The sequence below is a fragment of the Anas platyrhynchos genome, chromosome 8 (assembly GCF_047663525.1).
Source record: "Anas platyrhynchos isolate ZD024472 breed Pekin duck chromosome 8, IASCAAS_PekinDuck_T2T, whole genome shotgun sequence".
Taxonomy (NCBI): Eukaryota; Metazoa; Chordata; class Aves; order Anseriformes; family Anatidae; genus Anas; species Anas platyrhynchos.
In genome coordinates this window covers 3,968,631-3,991,354 of record NC_092594.1, presented here as the reverse complement: position 1 = coordinate 3,991,354, position 22,724 = coordinate 3,968,631, and the positions used below count along the sequence as shown (strand labels likewise).

The following is a 22,724-nucleotide window of genomic DNA, read 5'->3' as shown; positions in this document are numbered from 1 at the left end:
TGCATGATAACTGACAGGAAAAAAGGAAGAGCAAAATCTTCAGTATCAACGAGCCTAGCATTGTAGGCTTTTCTGTGTATGAAACACAACTCTGAGCTTACCTTAAGGTGATCATCAGTGGTGCCTCTGAGTATTAAATGAATGCAGATTATGTAAGTTCATCTGTCTTTAAAAACAGAGCCCTGCTGTGTCTTTAGCTATTTGGGAGCAAACCTGAGAGCTGTCATCAGAATACTGCCTTGTTTACACACCCGTTTATGGGATGTTAGAATTTTGTTCTCTTGGACATTGCTTTTGCTTGTTGGCTCACCAGATACACAGAATGAAAACACTCTGGGTGATTTATCCCTTCCAAAGCATAACAATTCTGTTTACTGTCTAGGGGAAGAAAATCTTTATACATGTCTGGTCAGCTCAGAGCAACCTGTAATAATGGACAACTGTTTGTCACAAATGGTAGCATTGTTTTCTTTGTTAAAAATCTTTCAAGCAGAAGAGAAAAGATGATCAAGAATTTTGCCGCACATGAAACAGTCAGACTGCTCTTTAGTGCTAGAATGGGTGACAGAAATGCCTCCCAGAACATCGTTTTATTTCAGTGTAGTATTACTTTACTGAGGAGAAGGGAATGTGGGCTGGGAGGTTAAATGGTGGCCTGATTCTGTACCATTCCCTGAGCTTTTTAGTGATGGGTAGGTGTCATTCCACGTATAACCAGTAATTACTGGCTTGGGGATGGCAGGATCACCTTAGGACTTGGTAGCACCACAAAATTATGGCAGAGGTTGGTTAGGGTCAGACCCTCAACTGGTACAATTCTGCCTGCCTGACTGCTAACAGGGCTTTTGGGCTGGAGCACCTTCCAGCTAGAAGCAGAGGCCGGAGAGAAGAGAAGATGATTTTATGTTATTCTCTTGTACCACATACAACCTGAACGGCCAAAGCAAAAGGGCTTATCAGAAGGGTTACAGCTTCTGGCATCCTTAGTAAAATTCTGGTCTGTTCTTGGAAATATCCAAAGTCACAGAATGATTCAAGCAGTATGCTGTCTGCATTGATCTGCTGTGCCTGGCTTCTTCCCTTTGGGCACAGTCACTTCATCTGGTGTTAATGAAGGAATTAATTTCCATTCTCCCTTTCCTGCAGCACTCATATGTTGGCTTTTACAGTTCTCAGTGTAAGAGGGCTTCCCCGTCAGTCCCCCTTTTGAATCTTCAGAAATCCCAGAGCAAAAGTAACTAAGCAATCTGAAGTTTGAGAAACTTTCAAAAAGTTTTATTTTTTCAGGCACTAAAAGAAAAAGAGCTCTGAAATAGGAAAATAAAATCATTCTTTCCCCCAAGGACTTGCTTTGGAGTGCAGTGTGATTGTATTTTTCTGATACAATGTCTTTATAACTTTCCAGCATAAATAAATAAAAGCTGTAAAACAGCTCAGGCCTTTGCCTCCCTTGGGTAAACAGAACTTTTAGAATCAGATGCCTGTCTGATGTTCTGTGGTCATAAGTCAATCCCTGGTCTTTGCCTCTATTTGCCTGCTGCAGTGCAGATACTGTTTGCAACTATCGATCCTCAAGCAGAAACATTGGCCTAGGTGTTCTAATGCTTTTCAACTGTACCTCAGACTAACTTAACTCCAACGCACGCCTTTTGTAGCTACAGCATAAGGAAACTTATGACTTTGAAATTGTGCTATATGCATCCCCCATGGATCCCAAAATAGCAGTCTTCTTTACACTTTCTCATATGGAAGTTATCTGTAGTTTATTCTGCCTACTGTAGGATTTCCTCAGGAGGAAAAAAAAATTGGACAGACACAGAAGAGGATGGGTTAGCATCTCCCAGGAACATGATTAAAGATTTGGTTCAAGTTCTTTTAGCTTAAAGATTGAGTTCAAGACAAATCTACACACCGTATCCATTCATAATTATATATTCACTTACATATCCCATATAATAGTTATATAATAATATTACATATAATAATAATACATAAATATATGTTATATAGTAAGTCCATGGTATGGTATTTGTTTCCTAGATGGATGAGAAAACATAGAAGTTGCCTTCTTGCTTTTCTGCGAGTACTGAAGCTCACAACTTTGAAATTGTATGTATACATATTTTAGTGAAAATCTAATAGAAAAATGGTCTTGAAATAAACAAAATGAGTAAGATATAAAATAAGTAAGAATTTTATATATATATATATTATATATATATAAATTATATATATATATAATATTAATATTAATATTAATATTAATATTAATATTAATATTAATATTAATAATTATATATATATAAAACATTATATATATATATATTATATATATTTTGTAAATATTGGTGGTATTAAGGTATTACCTTAATGTTTGCTTAAGTCAGTGCAATGTGAGAGAATACTAAGACTTAGAAATGCTATTTCATGTCTTGGTAGCAGCAAAGAAAATGCCATTTCATCTTAAAGTAGTGTTTTCATTTATGACAACACCTAATGAGACTTTTTTCCTTCTGTTCATGAATATCCAGCTATCTATCCGTATAGACACTTCTTTCAAAGATCTATATAATTACAGAAGAAAAAAATAAGCAAATAAAAGTGAAAAAAAAATAAATTTAAGCAGCTAATTATTTCCACTTATCCTTGTAAACGTATTTATGTAATTGTGCACATTATTTAAAGGTTTGAATAAATGACTTCAAAGTCTATTGTGGCATGAAAGTAGAAAAGTAGCAGGAAAGAACATTTTTTTCCTTGTTGCAAGGTACTTTAAAGTGATGGCTAAAGAGAATGATAAAAACTTGGGAGCAGCTGTAAATCATACTGTGTAAGATTCTATTTCAAATAGATTGTAGCTTGTTCCTTGCTTTGTTTGTTTTTTGACACACTTCTCAGATATATTTTGAAGAAAAAGCAGTTACCCCTTACTCGTTCACTCTTCCCTGCCACTGAATAGTACTTGATATTTTCCTGCAAGGTTTCAGTGACTGTACCTTTTCTATCCCTTTTTATCCTTGAGTCTACGCAATGAGTCAGAGACCCCTTGCCTATTTTCTCTGCTGTCTTCCATAATGGTATGGAAATACTTTTTAGCAAGAACTTTAGGAGAATACATTTCCCTTCCCAGCAGTGAGTAAAAACAGATATTGCTTTGTAAGTGTTACTTAAGTGATACTTACAGGTTCTGATTTTGAAACGTTAGATAGTGGAATGAGAGAGAGGTAATTGTTTCCACATAAACTTTGGGTGGTTCTGCTACAAACAGTAGTAGGGAATATTGAGTATTTATACTCAATACCTGAGTATGAATAACTGGGAAATAAAAATTGCAGTAGTAGAAGTGTTGTTGTATCATAGGCTTCTAAGAAGTGCTGAGAAACACACTGCCAGCAGAGTTAAAAATAGACTGCACTATATACTCAAAATAAATATAAAGATACTGTGATCTAAACAATTTAACAAAATTAGCTTCCTTTTTAACTAGAGTCAGTCTAAACATAGAGTACTATTTTCAGCAACATTTCCATAAATAGTTCCTGATGTGTAGCTTCTATGAATAATTCACAAATCTGAATACTAAAGTTTGAGTTACTCTGGGTTGATAAGCCATAAAATGTATTGATATTTCTTTAATGAGCAGGCAAAACTGTACATATGCAAGTACAAATTATAAACTCGTTGTCAAAAATATTTTACAATATTCACATAACGTTCTCCTCTGTCATTAATTTTGCTTGCTAAAAAAGGAGCACAAATATTTTTAAGCTATGCTTGTTTAAAACTGGAATGAGTATTTGTGGAAGATTTTATTTCTGGTTTTCTTCCTATCTACTGTGGACACTGCATTAGGAAAGGAAAACATTGAATCACTTCATCTTGTTCATCCTCATTTTCTTTTATAGGCATCTTGCACTGATGTGCTCGTCCAGTAGGAGATCATCTTTGATGGGCATGGGCTGGCTGACTAGTAATAGACACAGTAACATATTCTAACTCAGGATTGATTGATCTGGAAGTGAGAAGTGAACCTAGCTTTGCTACTGTGGCTATTTGCTGGCCAAACAGTAACGTATTTTTAAATTAAATAAATCCCAGTTCCAATTTACTTTGGTACTGTATAGACCTATTTTTAATATGCTCTTTTATTAATAGATGAGTACCTTTATGAAAGACAAAACAGTCCTGAAGATACGTTTTTTCAGATACTTAAAATTTCAGTGTTTCCAGCAGAATTATTTACTTTAATCTCACACTATGTCATTTGGCAGGACTATTCTTTCCACTGTTCAGTGTACTTAGTGCCTTTTTCACAGTGTGCCCACTGTTCAGAACAGTGTGCTAACTTATACCTGCCATCCTTCTTCCCATCACCAGCTATCACTGCATCACAGCCTGCTATTTAAGATTGATCTTGTAGTCTGCCCTATAGGATAGTCAGATATCTCATATATTTGGCATTTATAATGCAGGCATTGTTCCAACAACATGCTTCAGAAGAAAAAATTTCTATGTGCCATGTGACAACTGAAGTAGCAAAGAAGTGTTTGAATGCATTTTTCTGCTAAACTGACTTCCTAAGCTTGGGTTTTTGAGAGTGCTTGCAAGCTGTGAGCCTTGGGTATGTGCTATGGCTACAATGCCACATTGGACCAGTTACGGGCATTTCATCAGGCTGCCCTTGGACCTTGGTTTCAGTGGGTGACAAACCTGAGGGGAGCTGCAAAGATGTCTCACTGCTCACAGGCCAGGTCGTCTCTGACTGATCAATGAGCAAGTCAATCCTTTGGTGGAACCCTAAGCACTATTTAAAATAATCAAGGAGATTATTTAAGACATTTGTTAAGCTCGTGTTTAAACGGGTGGTGGTAGGTATGCTGATCATAAGTTCCTCCTCCTACGGTCACTGCTATTTTAAGCAGGCTTGTGTTAAAGCATGGCCTCCTCACAGCAACAAATATATATATTGGGGGCAGCGATACCCCGCCTGTCATGAGACATTTTAGTTTAACTGATATTAATTGGAGTAACAGTTTCAGAGTTTGGATACATGCCCTTGCAAGGATAGCTGAATGTCCTTCCAGTCCAAGGAACAAGTTATCAGATCAGTCTGTTTTGTCCTTTTTAAGTAAAATTAGACAAGTATGGTGCATGAACCAGAATCAACATGAATTCTTGACATCTTGGGATGTCTTTCTTAGCTGCACTTACATGTAGCTCAGAAGATTTGGTTTTAATTTTTATTAAAATAAATTTATTAAATAAATTAAGCACATTAAGTGACTTGGAGACAACTGGAGGAATTTGTCAAAACAAAATGCTTAGGGGTCTCCTAAAACTGAAAAAGATCAAAAAGATTCCTAGAAAATGAGGCCATTCTTTGAAGGCAACTGAATATAGCAGAAGCAAATGCTTAGCAGCTAAAAGGGCTTATAAGGAACACAGCTGGTCAGAAAACATCCCGATTGCAAACAAGGAGTATAACAGCATTCTGAAAGGTGAAGAAAGGAGAAAACTAAGGGCTTTGGTATGAAATTAACTAATAATAGCATATTTTGCACAGAAGAAGAAGAAAAAAAAAAGATAGAAAAGAAGGATATCACTTGTAGTAGTAGTTTATATTCCTAAAAACTATGAATGTTTGGGAAACCAAAGATGAGATGATATGGCAAGTCTTCAGAACCTGAACTGAAATACACGACAGTGGATAAGAAAACAATGATATTTTAACAAGAAAAATATTGCCTAAGAGACTAATTTCTGGAGAGAGCGAAAATAATTAGCAAGTGAAAAGATAACATTAGTGCTTAAGAGTTAGGGTCAATTAAAACAGTCAAATCACACAGTGCAAATGTTTTATGTCCAAGAATACTAATGAGAAGGAGAAAGTAAGCATTAGACAATACTTAATTGCATGTGCTTCAGGAAAATCCCCAAAGAGAAAAAACATGACTGTTTCTATTTAACAGAAGAATTGGGCAGTTAGGTCATATCAGGATTTTATCTTATTTTTTTATTATTATTATTATTATTATTATTATTATTATTATTATTAAATTTTAATTTATTTTTATTTTTTATTATCTACCACTATTGTTACATTCATTTGGAAACCGATTTGTGGAAGCATTTGAGAAAACATTAACTGGTTGTTCATTTCCACTGTATGGAGATGAACTCAGTAACTTAACCTGCTTAACCTTATGTCTTCATTTCTGCAGCATCCAGCCTCTCATAGGAACATGGTCAGCTAGAGCAGGTTGCTCAGGGCTCTGTCCAGTCAGGATGGACATCTTCAAGGATGGTGACTCCACAGCCTTCCTGGACAGCCTGTTCCAGTATTTGATCACCCTCACAAATAAAAAGGAAATATTTTTTTGATGGAGCACCAGATTGAATTTAAAGTGTAGCTGCTGAAAGGCATGTTAAACATCATACCCGTGGGTATTAAAAAGGAACAGGGTTTATCCCTCAGATACTAGCCAGGAGATGGATTCCAAGTCTTAATACTGATTTCCTACTTCTGGTGTGTGTCAGAATTATCTTCTATTGAATGAGTCAGAATGTTCAGTAAGAAATCTAAGATCTTTTTTTTAGCTCAAGATTTTATAGGAATGTTAGTAAAAAAAGGGAGTTTTCAAAGTTGAATGAATCATTCAAAATTGTTTAGAAATAAACATATAGAGATATAGCTTCAACTGCATACTCCTAAATAAATCTCATTTCTAAATGGAAGAGAGCTATAAGCAAGAGCAATTTATTCTATTTTTGACAGTCACCTGTGGATATAATCTGAATACCAGTAGCATCTGGTAATTTTTTTCTTCTGTATACACAACAGAGGTGAACCTTACCATTAGCGTAGCTTTCTGACTTGTCAAATCTAAAGCTTAGCAAATCCGAATACTACAGCTACTGCCAGTATTACATCAAGATCCTTCTTTCATTTCCCCCAAAATTTCAAGGCTCTCACTATTGCCTAGTCGCTTCTTGTACAGTGGTTGTATCAGAGACTTCTGCAGGGGTTTCTTTTTGCCCGGTGCAGAATTCCACGAACTATTTCCTGGTGACACCCACAAAAGCAAAGTTACTGGTCTGAAAGCACGTTGAGTAACTGCTGTTCAATATAAATCAGTTACCAGAATAGCAACGATGCCCAAACTGAATAAAGTGAATATAACGTTGTAACTGACACTTTGAACAAGGTTTTTTGTGTATCTGAATAATAGACACTGATTTAAAAAGTAAATCAATGTGTGTATTAGGAAGGGTAATTCAAAAGAAAAGTATGTCGAATGATGCTGATTCCATAGGACATGTAATTTTACCTAGAAGCCAACAACCACAATTTTGAACATTCTTTGAACAATGAAACTTATATTTTAAAATAATTCCTTGGCTAAGCTGAGGTGTCAGACTCAACTCTATTTTGCAGAAATCTTTTCTCCGAATAAGGTGTTTCCAACAAGCTCTCCATTTGTTGTCAGTTTGAGGACTATTTGTGCAGGGAGTGTTGTAAATAATGCACAAGGTCACAGTTCTCCAGGAATGTCAAAGCTTAGCAGTTCTGATTTTGTTGACTTTTTTTTTTTTTTTTGCCATTCATTTCTGCAGTAATCTTAATGATAGACTAATGTGATTATTACTTAATAACATTTTTTTCTTTATTAATTTAGTTGAAGCTTTTTGTCATGTCTGAGCTTATGTGACTTTTGTAATAGGATACCAGACTTAATTGGTTGTTGGTTTCTCCTGATCTGAATTACCTATTAGATATGAAAAGTTCCCTACTTTATGCTTGGGAAGGATCTTGTTCGTTACTCTGCCTGATATGCATCTCAGGCATAAATACCTGCGATGACAGCAAATAATATTGATCTGAAATCTCATTATAAAGGCAAACCAGTCACCTGAATTTTTCATACCATCATCTATATGATAATTCATATCACACTCAAAAGTTAAGATACTTACCTTCAGGGCACAGAGCTGAAAGGACCTTTACTGTAAAAACTAGAGGACAGCAGGATCTGTGGTCATGTTTAGTACAAGTACTATATATGTACTCTTGCAGTGGCAAGGTTGAAGAATTAGCCAGCTCTTGCTAATATGCAAGAAAAGAAGAAAAGCAAAGAACAAAACAAAAAAAAAAAAAGGAAAAAAACACCCTCCAGCATTACATGGCTTAGTAAATTATGATATGTAAGAGAGATCTTGCCTTTAAGACAATTTCTTTGTAATTTTTCTGCCAAGCTCACATGCCATAGCCTCTGGAAATTTTATGACCATGCAAACAGAATGAATGTCATAAGTACGATCCTGTGTATCTTTAGAATTATTAAAAAGTTGAGAATAGTGCAGAATAGTGAAAAAGAAGACCATATCTCCCTTCTAAAAAGGGCAGTGCTGTGTAGATTTAGTGCCTTAAAATGGACAGTGAAAGGTCTAATGAGTTTGGTGAAGCAGAGGTGGAACAGGGATGGGTCAGGAGGTGATGCTGGGCCTGGGGCAATTTGCAGTGTGGTGTTGCTGGGGAACTTCAGCTCTTAAGAACTTGGATTCAATGATGTTAACAATAGATAATTTGAAAATAATGATCTGCCACTAAGCTACAACTAATGGGCTGTCTTTACCTCTACAAAATCAGAACGATGAAATGCCTATTCAGTTCAGGGGGTTCACTTCAGCTCTGGTTCACTTAGACCCAGAGCAGCCAAAAATGAAAGCAAATTACTGATAGCTCACATTGAAAAGCAGGTAAGTTTCACTACAAAATTACATCTAATCTGAGAAAGCTAATGCAGTTGTTGGAATCGCAGTCTGTACTCCATGTATTGTTTGTTTCTTGGTAAAGTATCTTGGTGTTACAGCTACACTGTTTACTTCATATTTTCTTGGAGAAGTCTCAATACCGTATATTGAAAATGCTCAGAATCTTATTAGAAGGTGGATTTGTTAGAATACTGTGTAAAAGGCTATATGAAAAAATGAATAAGAAAAAAATAATTGCAGTACTGAGGCTAGGACTTGCACAGAACAGTTTAATTTGAGTAAATAATGATGTAGTAATATATTCTAAATACATTGAAGTTTGTATATCTATAAAACCAATTTTAAGACTAATGGCCAAACTCAAATAGCATTTACAATTTCGGATGTGGAAAATGATTTAAATGCTTAGTTATCACCTTGAAAGCAATACACTGAAACACATTTTATAGTATTTTCCTAAAGCAGGAGTTCTAAACAAACAAACAAACAAACAAAGAAGCAATGGGTTCATTAAAATATCTTTAAACTGCATTTTTTAATAACATGCACCAATAGTTTAACATTATTTACAATGTAGTGATAGGCACTTAATTGTAGAGCTCACGAAGATGCAGTCCTCTGAACAGAATCTTTTCCACTTGTTCTACCTGTTCCCCTTCCCTTATGAGTTACTTAACAGCTGCAGGAGGATGTTAACAGTATTTCCCCAAACCACAGGAGTGAAGTGGGTTACTTGCTTCCAGCATTTGCTTAAGCTATTGTTCTGCTGATGAACATACGTTTTTCAGTGAAATAATAAATAGAAGGAATAAAAAGATTAAATCTGCATTCCACAGTTGCAAGGATTTGTTTGTTTAGATGGCAGTGCAGCAGGCAGATGACTTTGTTCTTGAAGGAACTGAAGGATGAAAAAATTACATTTGTGTTATTTGGGGCTGCTTGAAGTGGTTTAATTTAAGTGAGAAAGGCTCAGAAGGGGGTCAGAATATTAAAATTATTTTATTTTTTTTCTTGAGGAAGAAGTTTTAATAAATACTGGATGTTTTGTGAATAATTTCATATTACATTTTTATTTTCTGTGGGGAAAAAAAAAAGTACATAAAGTGCATACAGAAGCAGCTAGGTAAGAGTTTACAAAATTCCTACCTGCAGGCCTGGTATTTCCTATGCAGCCTCCTTTTGGCTATAACTGAAGTTCCAAGTTATGATTGTTTAGTGAGTTATGACAAATATGCCTGGCTGTTTCTTTTGCTTTTGTGATAGGTCAGCTTCTGTCATGAAATTGAAGAGGGTATAGGATGGTATGGAAAAGCATATAGTACGTGTGATACCACAATGAAACTTCAAGGAATCAAATTGCTGGGTATACCCTATATACCTATACCCTATACATCATTAACAGAGTTCTGTCCTTAATGTTAACTGCTTATACCACCAACATTTTGTGTTCACTGTCACCTCCTCTAAGTATGGAAGTTGCGTGGTATGTTGAGTTCATTAATATGAATCACTCGTATTGTGAGAAAAAATATTAGGAAACTATTTCTAGAAGGTGGTCAGTAAAAATGAAGGCCACGGGTCATTTAGTTTTAGTCTACACAGAGCTAGCTAGACAAATGGTAACGATTTCCTTTGTCCGGTACACACAACACACGGTATTTCCCTGTTAATAAAAAATCTTTTAGAACTGCTCCCAACAGGGATAAAATAATCTGTGTTACTGTAAACAAGGTTACATGCCTCTTTTATTTGCATATTAAACAAGTTATCTGCTGGCCAGTAGTCCAGTTTGCCACAAAACAAGTTTAAAAATACTGAGAAGTGAGTAATAAAAGCAGGACACAGTAACAAAGGGCCTTATAATTTAGTATTCTGGTGTCCTTTCAGGCAGAGACATGAATTCTCTAATTTCAGATAAACCAAGGTTAGACCTTAAACACCTTTAATGACAGGAATAAAACAAAGACACTAAAAACAGTAACATTTTGGAAATAGTTTCAAGTGTTCTGATAAATTATGCTGCTGATAGGAGTGCAATTACCTTTAAGATTGGAACCACTTAATGAAAATAACTGAAGCTGCAGTCCATGCTCGGAGTGAAGTGTCTCTGATTTCTCTATGCTCCGACATAACAGGTAACATCTGAGTTCACTCCTTTTTTTCTGAGATACATCTCTCAACACTGTGCTCAACTTTAAGAAACAATCTAAGAATTGTCCTAGGCTTCACCATCACCCAGACATTGTAATGTGAATTTTAAATTCCCAGAGGCAAATGCTCCCTTAACTTGTCATGCTGAATTCCTTCATTTTGAATTAATTTTATCTCAGCCTGTGAAAGGTATAAAGTGGCCATCAGTGGTGGATCAGTGTCCTTCAGATAAATAATGTGTCATAATCAGAATTGTTAAAGTTGCAACTTTTTATCAATTTCTGAATAAGAGTTCTCCGCAAAGTTGTACACCTTTGCACTTTTGTTTTACTAATATTCTTACTTCTTGGGTAAGATGTGCCATTCTTTGCAGTTAATAGGCAGTGTGTCCCAGAGCAAATATGATGAACAGAAGAATCGACTTTCTGAATGGCTGGTAAAGATAATTTAGTACTGAAGTAAGAGGAGTTATGTCCTCTAGAAAACGTATTTCTTTCTAGTATTAGGAAAAATTCCCAGTTGACTGAATAAAGGAATGGCTAAGATATTTATCATCCATTTTTTCTTCTTAGCAAACTCACCAAAAACATCATTAATGCCAAGACTAAGTATATGAAGATTGATGTTGTGCACTTCAAGGGTTCTTAAGAGATCCCCTTGTGAACACATTAAGATCGTTACCTCTTAGAAAAATAAAAAGTCAGTAAAAAAAAGCTGAAGGAGGCAGATTCGGAGCTGTCATATTTTGAAAAAGATTTTTTTGAAAAATGACGGTCAGATCAGGTGAACAGCAAATTGTTCTGTTCTGCAGGTGCACCAAGTGCACATTTATTAGCTGACCATGTGGAAAGTAGTACACATGACCTCATTATGCTAAACAAGTACAACATAAGCTCTTTGATCTTCTTTGGGCATTCTTGAAGTACATAAAAACATCTAACTCTTGAATGTTTTTCTATCTGTAAAGCTATCTGTGTGTTCCTGCATGCTGGCATTCTCCTTTGTGGAAAGAGTTCTGTATTTATACCCAGGCATACAAAGTCCTCACTTCTCTCAATTTCATCTTAGACAAGAAATCTACTGCCCTGTGAAGTGAAGCAGTACAATAGATTGACGTTTTGGTGAAAGATGGTCTTCAAAATACTATTGCTGCAAAGATTTACACAAGGATTTTTAAATTTTACTTGGTTTTCAGTGAAGATCCAGTAAGAACGCTGAAGTGATGCCCTGAAGCATTTGTGTCATACTAAAGTATTGAAAAAGGGTATTTCAGTGCCCAAAGTAAACTGGGGCTTCTCTGAGGATTTCCTGTTCATTTCTTAATAGGTCTCTTACGAATTGCAAGGATTTGAACTGGAAATTTATAATTGCTCAATCTGTAGGCAACTAGAAACACATTTTTAGAGTTATAGCTGGGTGTTGTTTCGACAGCTATTAAACTGCATTTCTGCAAACTGTTACCCATTGACTGAAGTTACTGGACTGAGAGTAACGTATCTGGGAGAAGACACGGGACACAGACAGCTCTGGACTGCTCTTCACTGGGTTTTGAATCACATTGCTCAGAAATGTTAAGGCAAGAGTTGACCATATATATTCAGCAATTCTTTATTTAGAGCATTCTTAAATCCTGTAGGTTAAATAATTCTATACGATTTTCATATTGACTAATGACTAATACTGTGGAAAACAGTGTCAATTAATTTCCAAAAAGATAATGAGATTTCCACACAATTTTGTGCTGTATTATAGTACTATGACTCAGTATTTCCAACAAAAATTGTGTATTACGGTAACCCTTGTTTGTACATAATATCCTTGTTATACACTCTCACAGTAGAGATGAATTAAATTATACTCTGAAGCAGTGTTAAAGTAATGCACTCTTCCTACAAACAAGTTCTGTTGGTCTCTGGGAAAAAGAAGGATTTTAGCAGCTAGTTGTGTAGTCTGCTGATGTGTGAAAATTGTGGATTTTTGAAATCTAGAAACATGGCTGTTCCAAAGATCAAACTGCAGAAGGTACGAATGCACTCAAAAACAGTTAACTTTTCAAATTTGCTTTTTTTTTTTTTTTTTTTATGTTAATGCTCCCAAAGATCCTATTATCGCAAGCAATGAACATAGACAACAGATGCTTTTTGCAACTGTCCTTAATGATACTACACATAGCTCCTGTTTGGGACTGGACCCACCAGTCTTCCTTTGAAACACTTCTTTTGGCAAAGTTCAAAGAATAGAAACCCACCAGGTGTAGGATATACAACCATTATAAAAATTAAAGACATAAATTTTATTGACTGCATTGAAAAATACCTATTTTCAGATCTGTTTAAATCTTCAAAAATCAAACTTAAAAAACAGCATCTAGACCTGCTGAGCTTGTTCCCTGTCTGGTGCAGCATTACATTACTCTAAAATGCTCACTTGGTTATACTGCTGTGGTTATTTGGATATAGCGATCAAATGATGGCCACCAAAATAACACTTACAAAAGAAATCCACTTTGTATACTACGAAGGTCATTTCAGAAAACTCCAGGCTTGCAGAAAAGCAGCACAGAGATGCCATCTAGCAGTAACTCTTAGAAATTTCCTAGTACTTAATAGATCATTCTTTCAAGATACTGCTTTTGCGTGTAGGAGAAAGGAAAGATTTTATATTCCAAGTCTTTTTATATAGTTGGCTTCCTGCTGAATATCTAATCATCCTGCTGGAAATAAAACTTTACTGAAACACATTATAATGAATAATTTCCTTGTATTTTTCAGTATAAATACAGAGCAAAATTAGAATCAAATTAACAGATGTGACATTTTAATAAGTGTCTTAAAATTGATATTCTACAATTAGCATTAAGAGTATTTAAAATTAATCATTAGTGAGCTGTCTTCCATTTGTTAAAGGCTAATTTCCAGAGCAGGTCAATATTCTACATCAAGCTTAGCAGAAAAAAAGACATAAAAATACAACATGGGCAATAAGTTACTGCAATTGAAATAAAATTTTAATGTGCCAGAAATTTAAGAATAAACTATACATATTTTTAGCATATATTACCATAAGATGGCAATACTTAAATACTTTACAATGAGTAGATAACACAGTAAGTTTAGCATAAAACCCCTGTCATAGTAAGAGTGCCTGTGGACAACAGTCTTTAAAGTCAGTGATAGCTAGTTCTAAATCAAAGCTTTTTTTTTCTTATTTTTTTTCTTGGAAATATTTAAAAGTAATAGATGAGTTACAGAAATTATTTCTTTATTACTTAGATATTATGCAGAACATTAATAGGAATGTACTGTGGCATGCTTTGAAACATCTGTCATGATTTATTTTCATTTGTGTGTGTCAAGGGCATCTAAAAAGTTGTGTCTAGTCATGAGCATGTTGCACAATTATTTGTAAAAGAAGGAAATAATCACCTCATTGTTTCCTAATACTAATTTCACGTAATATATTTGCTTCCAAACCTGCAGGGCAGAACATTGTTATTCCATTTAGCATAAAGTAAGCTAAATACCTGAGGATTGCTTCCATTTTTAAAGTGATTTCAATCATAACTTGTATTTATTTGCTGAAAACAAACAAACAAAACCAAACCCACAGACCTTGTAGTCATTTTGCATACATCATTTTTCACAGAAATACATCAACAAAACTCAACTATCATCTGTCATCTATATGTGGCACCTTTTCATATGCTTAAAGTGGAGCAGTATCTTAATCAAGGATCTGAATAACCATTTGTTCTCCTGTTTTAATTTCTGAAAACCCAATTTATCTCTGATAAAAAGCAGACTTGGATTAAGGGGCTCTTGTTTTTACATATTCTTAAGGACTTTAGAGCTTCTGGCTCATGACCTCTTCACGGAGTTAAAAGGGCCTGCAATGAACATTTTAATATCCCTGAAAATGTCACACACAGCAATGACTAAAAGGCCATTTTTCTGCCCTCTGCACAGTGTGCCACAGCACAAAGGACTAGAAGCAAAGTTTCAGAGATAATTTATGCAGTTCCATTCCAGTGGTGCATCCTGCTTTTCAGTGCTCGATGGTAACAGACACCTATGATGGAACATTTCTTCCCAGTGTTGTTATGGGGCATATCTCTGACACCTAAACTAAGCAAAATTCTGCCAGCTGAAGGTCATCCACTTCATTAGTGGTTTTACTCTTCTGTGGATAGACAGTGATACAAATTGTGTTTATCCTGTCTTCAGGCAGCCTCTTTGCCTGCAACAGATCTAAGTGTACCAGAAGACAGAGCAATGACTGGAAACCTGTGATTGCGATGTGGCCATGTGCTCGGGCTCACACAGCTGAGGAACTCCTGTTCCCCGCCTGATACGAGTCTCTGCAGAACACAGCGATAGCGATGCTGTCAAATAGCTGCTATTTAATATCAGATGGCTATAATTCATTATTAGCTAATGTTATTAATCATATATCATCTCCTTTTATGTTGTCACCGTATCTTATGATTACTGCAGCTGTAAATCTGTTTTTCACCGAATTGCTTATTAAGTTCTGTCTTTATATTTTCGTAGGAGGAATACCCTTTTCACGCTGTTGGAAATTCCGTGCGTATTTTATACGACTATGTCAATTATTTAAAAGGGAAAAGCAAACTGTCAGAAGAGCCAAATCCTGTCTCGCGGGGCTGCCTGGCACCCGAGCGGTGCCGCGGGGGGGACATTCACCCGCACAGCGGAGCGGGCTGCTGGGGGGCTGCCCGCAGTGCCCCGCGATCCTCTCCCTCTCCTCACTTTGCCGGGTAGGAGGCGGCACGGCACCAGGAGGCGGCTGGCAAGGTGTGAGCTCCCGCAGCGCCGCAGGCCCGCCGGGTTCAGCCCACCGCGGCGATTTCAGCGGCGCAGCGCGGTGCTGCTCCTCAGCCACCTCCTCCAGACCCGCACCGCCGCGGCTTCGGCACCTGCCCCGGGGGAGCCCCGGGGGAGCCCGGGGCCGCTCCTGCTGCCGCGATCCCCCCCGCCCCGGCCCGCCGAGCCCCGTCGGCCGCGGCACCCGGCCGGCTCCTACCTGGGCAGGGTGCAGGGCGGCCAGCAGGGACAGCAGCAGGAGCCTGGGGACGCTGCCGGGCGCCCGCATCCTGGCGCCGGGGCCGCCTCGCCTCGCCTCTCGCCTCGCCTCACGCCGCTCCCCCCGCGGGCACCGCGCCTCCCGCCGCAGCCCGAGTGGAAGCGGCGGCGGCAGCGGCAGCCGCCCGGGGGCCGCTCATTCCGCGGGCGAGCGAGGACGGCGCTGCCCGTGGTGCCGGAGCGGCTCCGCTGCCCTGCCCCGGCCCGCCTCCGGCCCGCCCCGGCCCGCCCCTCCGCCAAACTTCGGGCCCGGGAGGCGGTGGCAAGGATGCGACATCATGGCTGCCGCCCGTCCGCTGCCCGCCCGCCCTCAGGCGCCCCCTCGCGGGGCAGCTCCTGCGCGGAGGAGCTTGTGGCGGCTCCGTCCTGTAACAAAGCGCTGGTAAAATGGGTTACGGCTTTAATTAGTTGCCCTTACAGCGCTCGAGTTCACGACCCATAGTCAGCATAACCTTAGGTTTCATGCGTTAGTGGTTCTCAGACGGGCTGGGGCACGCCTGAGGTGCAGCTGGAGAGCAGCCGCCCGAGCCCGCGCTCCGCTTCACCCGGGGGCTGCCTGAGGTGGCTGCCAGAGCCCCAAGGGGCTGCAGAGCCCCGGTACCAAGCGGCCCCAGCGGGGTGCCCAGAGGCCTTGGGGTGTCCCCTTCCGTGCTTTCTCAAGGGCTTCTCTCCTACAACTGTTACTGGTATTCGTTACTTTTAAATACCTGTTTTATATGCATACAATACTGAGTTCCTTTTTTTTTTTTTTTTTTTTTTAATCTGATAATCTGATTTGGCCAGAGAACTTAAGCCTAGCTGGTCATCAGAAAAAGCGAGTCTTCCTGCTCGCTTCATCCTAGTAGTTGATGACCAGGAAACATTTCTTCATTCTCTCCGCACAGCTCTATCCTATAGCAGCAATTCTAAATGCTGTTGTGAACTTAACAGTATTTGCTGTTCTGTTTGAAAGAGCCCCGGGTCCTGGATGCGGTGTAAGATTTACTAGCTTTTATTAAAACACATACAGCAGTTCCAGTATTCAGTGGTAGCAGACATCCTTCTCTTCACCAAAACCAACCTGAGGGTAATTTAAGTACTCACAGAGAGGAAATAAACTTGGAACTGATGAAAAGATGTCATCTCATGAAAAGATGTCATCTTTTCTGAGGGATTGGCACATTTTTACTACTTGGGGCTGATTGAAAAGGAAAAGTTTCCATATTTTCCTATTACAGTGTGATTGGAGCACCATTCCTCTCTCTTTAGGAACCTGCAGGAGGCTTCCTTTTCATCTTCCCATGAAAGTAGAGGAAGAAACAGCTGCTAACTGGGGACTGAGCTCCTGTGTGCAGGCAGTAGAAACAGTAAGTAGGTAGAGGATTATTTGTCTGCGTCCCCATTGTTTTGGTTTGATTTGGTTTTATGGGTTGGGGTCGTAGGAAGTGAAACGAAAAGAAGCTCCTTTTGTATCAGGCTTGGTATTAGGATTAAAGAGGAGAGAAGGGAATTGATTCAGGGAAACTAATAAGACAGACCAGTCGCTTCTGTTGTGAGATACAAATAAGTTTTCCAGTTTTGCATGGCAAAATGTATCAGCTTTACTGTTGGCATGTGTTTGTTGTTTTTGGTTGGTTGGTTGGTTTGGTTTGGTTTTGGTCTTGATTAGATGTTAACTTTTCTGGGGTCTACATTTTCCCTTTGTACTTTTTCAGCAGCTACCACAGAAAAGCTAATGCTGTCATGGATTTTCAGGTGCTGTGTAATCTTAACAAAGAAAATAGGATCAAAAATATTCTTAAAGAAAGAAGAAAAACATCACAATAAAAAACAAAATAGCAGTGCAAAATATTATTTAAGGATGTTTTTAGGTACAGTATGTTGGTGAGTTCTCAAGCCCAGGAGAGTGTTTTGGTTAAGTGCTCATTAGAATGAGTATGAAAATGGCACTGTTTTCTAACCTGTTTCCAAATCTACAAGATTGGTGTCTTATGTCTTCAGGAGTTCTGCTGAAAGATACATGTAACAGAATCTGTTCTGCCCACATGCTATCTGAAAGGATTGTATATCAGTGGCATAATAATTGGATCAAGGATGCCAGTTTTCCCTACAGTGATTTATTATCTTTCTGCGTTCTGAATTTTTTACAGGATAAAAATAATCAGGTTTGCTTTTGTGAGTGAATCAAAATGTATGTTTTATGGTAAGATGACTTAGAGAAGACTTCTTTCAGTCATAATTGTCTTTTTCAAAGATATGGTCTTAAATTTCTATGTAAGGTAGATCTGCAAAGTGTGGATCAAAATAATAATAAACTGCAGAATTTATGAATGAGTTTCTATTGAAATTCTATGAATTTACAATGGAAAGAGAATACCCTCTGATACATACCCTATTTTAGAGTTTCCATCTATAAAGAAAGTACAAAAAGATACAGAAAGGAGACTGGTTTCAGCCATTTCTATTCTCTATGAAATCAGGATAAGAGCCGATCAAGGGGATAGCTGCGTATATGTGGCTTCAAGCAAAGGTAAAGTAACAGTACCAAAACACCAAAACTCTGACAGTTCTCCAAAGGATGAAGTGAATGGTGTTTTCAAAATAGCCCATTTCTTACAAAAACAAAACAAAACAAAGAAAAAACACACATAGATTCTAAAACCACAAAGGTAGATATAAAGGTATTTAGAATTTTACTAGAATATGTCAGTGACTAGTTCTTTAATTTTCCCTTCTCTTTCTTCCTCTACACTTTATCACTTTACACTCTTCTTTTCCTTCCTTCCTTCCTCCCTTCCTTCTTTTTTTTTTTTTTTTTTATTGTAGATGAAATTGGCAAAACGTATGAACTATTAATCATGGCATGCAAACTTTCTGAGGAGCTTCAGAAAAGCTCTATGTTTGCCCACTTCCTCATGCTGCTTGGAACATCTGTCTATGAAATCAGTAAAATATTGAAGAGTACAAGTTAAAAATAAAACAAAAGCTTCCCAAGGCCCCCGAAAAAAAGTGAGACATCAGATCTCCTGAACTCTTCAGATACTTTTCACCTGTTATAGAAACTAATTTGTTTGGTACATGCAAAAGCACCAAAATGTGTTTTAAAAGAATACATAAGGATGACATAAAGAGACCCCATTCTATTCTGTTTGATTTTAATGGTTCATTACAGAGAAAAAGAAACTACCTAATAGACTAACTCGTCCATCCTCCTGCAACCTGACAAGTAATTTCTGAGTCAGAAAAGACTGCAATCAGACTAATGAAAATTACTGACAATTGCTACCTGTAATTGAGTAATAATTGAGTTTGTTAAAACATATCTGAAAAATTAAACAAAATTCAAGCTAATATGAGAAGGTTTTGTTTTTGCTGTGTCTCCTATAGTGGCAAGGGAATACCTCATTCTGAGCATTTCCTTCTAACAAAGCTTTTACTCATATCCTTAAAACCTATCAAATTCTATCTGTATGGCATTTCTTCTTGAATTCTTTGTATGGAGACAGTTGGCAGTCAGGGTAAAATACTCAGTCTTGAGAAAGAAGAAAAAGAGATATCAAAAGCTTTCCTGCAGGCATCAATGACGGCGTATTAGCAAAATGGTGGCAAGCTGAATACAGCTTGTCTAGACAGTGAAGGATATTCTCAGTGTGTGGCTAGAGTTATAACAACTTCTTTTTGACACCGTATTGCAAGAAGCATTGCTAGCACTTGGAATAAAGACAGATACTTGTTCACTTGGGTACACTGGAAACTGAAGTTGATAAATTGGAGGTAGGTACTGAATTATATATAAATATGTTCCAAGTTCTGCAATCTGAATTTGACAGCTCAAAAGTACTGACTGGAACTATGATAAAAGACGGCATATATACACATACCTAGAAAGATACTACTAAAATTATTTATGGCAGGTCATGTCTGAAAGCTGGTTTTAATTGCAGTGCTATCAAAGGTTTTTCTAGAAAAGAAAATATTTTATAAAATCTGTCTATCTTACACTCTCACTGATTATTTTGTGGGTGTTGAATATTCCACCAGTTCAGGAAGGTAGTCCAAAATTGGAATTTGAGGCATTCTCTATGTTTATGATAAGGATGAAGAATTTAGGAAATTGGGAAGAGAGGGGTTAAATACTGACCCTGTTGACTTTAATGAAGGTGAAATGTCCTTGGAGAGCATTATTACATCTCACATTAAAGAAAAGATTTTGATTCGAAGAGCTGAAAATGAGATAAAAATGAAAACAAAAACTACTATCGATGCAGAAGCTGAACTTCTGTGATAGGTGACTACATTTGTAATAAACATTAGAGACACAGATTGCTTAAAGTGTTGTAAACTTGGGTGAGTAGAGGATTCAGTAAAGCACTAATTCATTGAGTTTAGTGAAGAGTACATAGATGTTAAATGAAATAGAGAGACATTGTAGGTCTCTGGACAGAATTCTGGACTACTGTAAATCATTAAATTTGCCTGTGTAGATTTTACCATCATATATATATATGTATGTATGTATTATGTATTGACCAGCTCATAATTATTTAAAAGCACACATACTTAGAAGAAATATTCAGTCATAATTATAAATTATAATGCAAACATTCAGATGAATTTTGTGTTCTGATCTGTTTTCAGGTTATGTGTGTTATCTTCATACCTGTTATATTTCCCCCAAAAGAAGAGTCAGTGCATCTAGTGTCCTATGTATCTCTTCAGTGCAGAGATTTCTGCTGGACTGGAGAAAGAATAGTTTGAACAGGACTTGCCACAAAGACAAATGAGCTTAAGATTTTTTTTTTTTTTTTTTCTGTAAGACAGTAAGCCATTGCTTTGATTTTTAATCAGTTTCTGTTTTAAAAAGAATATAGCAGTACAGAACTCTCTGCGGTACTATTGCAGTATTTGTGGTTCTGTCCCATATAGCCAAGGATGCTTGTTATAGCTGATGACATAAACTCAGGTACTGTAAGGTACTCTAATGATAATTTTTTAGTTGACATGTATTAGATATTTTAATTCCAGCTGAATGCTAGAATGTAACTGATCTAGAAAAAAATCATTGTGTAAGCTGATGCTTAACAGGCATTCCCCTGGTGCTTCTGTAGAGCTTGATTTTGAATACTGATGTAGGAAAGGTATATATTGGTGTTCTTTTTGAGATCAGTTTAAGAAGGAAGACAGCTTTTTAAAGATAAATGTGAGGAAAAGAATTAAGAGAAATATTTAAAAAAAGGTCTTTCAGTTTACTTCGTACAACATTTGTCAGGTTCTAGTGCAAGTCTCTCTGTAAAGTGAGTTGATATGTCTCCTGGCAGTTATCAAATGGTATCTACTATTCTTCATCTGTGAGGTTATCCAGGTGATACACTTTGTTGTGAATGAAGACATCTGCAAACTGGTGCCAGGCAAGTCTCAAGGCAGTGTTTGCTGTGCTCACTGACAGATGTACTGGGTTGTCTGAACAGCTCAGCAAATTCAGCGTCCCACAATGTACGGTGTTATTTGTTTTCTGTTTTCTTATTACAATACAAAATTTAGGAAACCATAACTTTTACTTTTTTGTTTGTTTGTTTGTTTGTTTCATTCATCCAGTGTTACCCCAAATACATCTTTACTGTTGGCTCTAGTTTTGTTTTGATTTTACTCCTACCCAGTTTCACAGCAGGAACAGAGGAACAAATTAAATGATTCTATTCATTTCAATGAATATATTCTGAGTATATTTTTATGGATCAATATAATATGTGCTATATAGCTTTAAACAGTTTTACCTACATACAGTTTTATGTATAAATAGTTTGGGGCCATTTTGAGGTATAATATTATTTACAGGAATAGTAGGGTACAAATCACTCAGTTTTCTAATCTGATGTGGTTTTGTTGAAAATCAAAAAGAAAAAAGATTATGGAAATAAAAAAAAAAATGGTGATAAGAGATATCTAATTTTTTTCTTGAAAAAATGGTAGCCTGTAAAAATGGTAACAAGTTTTCTCATAATTACTTTTTTTTTTAAGTCAAGCCAGAGGACAGCTTTTTAAATCAGGGTGACACTGAAGCTTGACAAGTGAGGTGTATAAACTATGAACTCCTTATGAACATCTGCACTGCATGAGTGTTCCCGTAAATCTCATGAGCTTTTTGAATATACCCTAGCTCTTGCTGTTAAGCTGTGGGCTCAAAACCAAAGTTTTAATGAATACTCTAAGATAGTTTCCTTTTCCATTTTAAACATGTAGGTCAAAAAATCCTAAGATACTACCAGTTCTCTTTCAGAACCAGAAGACTGTCTTTATTTGACTTGTTAAATAAGCTGTGAATGAGGGGTTTGGTAGCATATTTCTTGGAAGGCTCTACACTACTTGTCTTCCAGAGTAGTACAAATCCCTGGCTGTCATATTCAGCAGATGGCAGCATGCATGTTAGTCGGCTGGGTATCTGCTCGTATCTTTAAGCTGCCATGCCATATTGACTAGCAAAGTAATTAATTTGTCAGTGTCTTTGAGGTCAATCGCACTGGAAGCTTCCTGTCTGTTAATGTAAAAATATCATCTTTACCCTGAGGGGGCACTGTCACAGCAGGTAGGAATTAATTGTGGAATTATATCAGTTTATTCCTAGGGTAGAACTGTACTGGGAGAAGGAAAACATATCAAACCACAGGAGTGCAATTCAGGACTGCAGCATTTAAAACATTAAAACAAGGGTTTCATGTTTGC

The 22,724-nt window shown here is 37.2% G+C and overlaps 1 protein-coding gene and 1 long non-coding RNA gene across 2 annotated transcripts in view; one reads left to right on the top strand and one right to left on the bottom strand.

Moving 5' to 3' along the window:
* Positions 1-16,198, bottom strand: part of LOC140003025 (noelin-3-like) — a 47,932-nt gene extending 31,734 nt beyond the window's left edge. Inside the window, exon 1 of the mRNA XM_072041722.1 lies at positions 15,967-16,198. Within this exon, the coding sequence (XP_071897823.1) occupies positions 15,967-16,035 (69 nt within the window). The 5' untranslated portion in view covers positions 16,036-16,198. The remainder of the gene's footprint in view (positions 1-15,966) is intronic.
* Positions 16,199-16,274: 76 nt separating this feature from the next.
* On the top strand, positions 16,275-21,704 carry LOC140003026 (uncharacterized). The gene is made up of 3 exons (XR_011810947.1): positions 16,275-16,407; positions 17,274-17,371; positions 20,643-21,704. It is a non-coding gene; the product is annotated as an uncharacterized lncRNA (long non-coding RNA).
* The last annotated feature ends 1,020 nt before the right edge of the window (positions 21,705-22,724 follow it).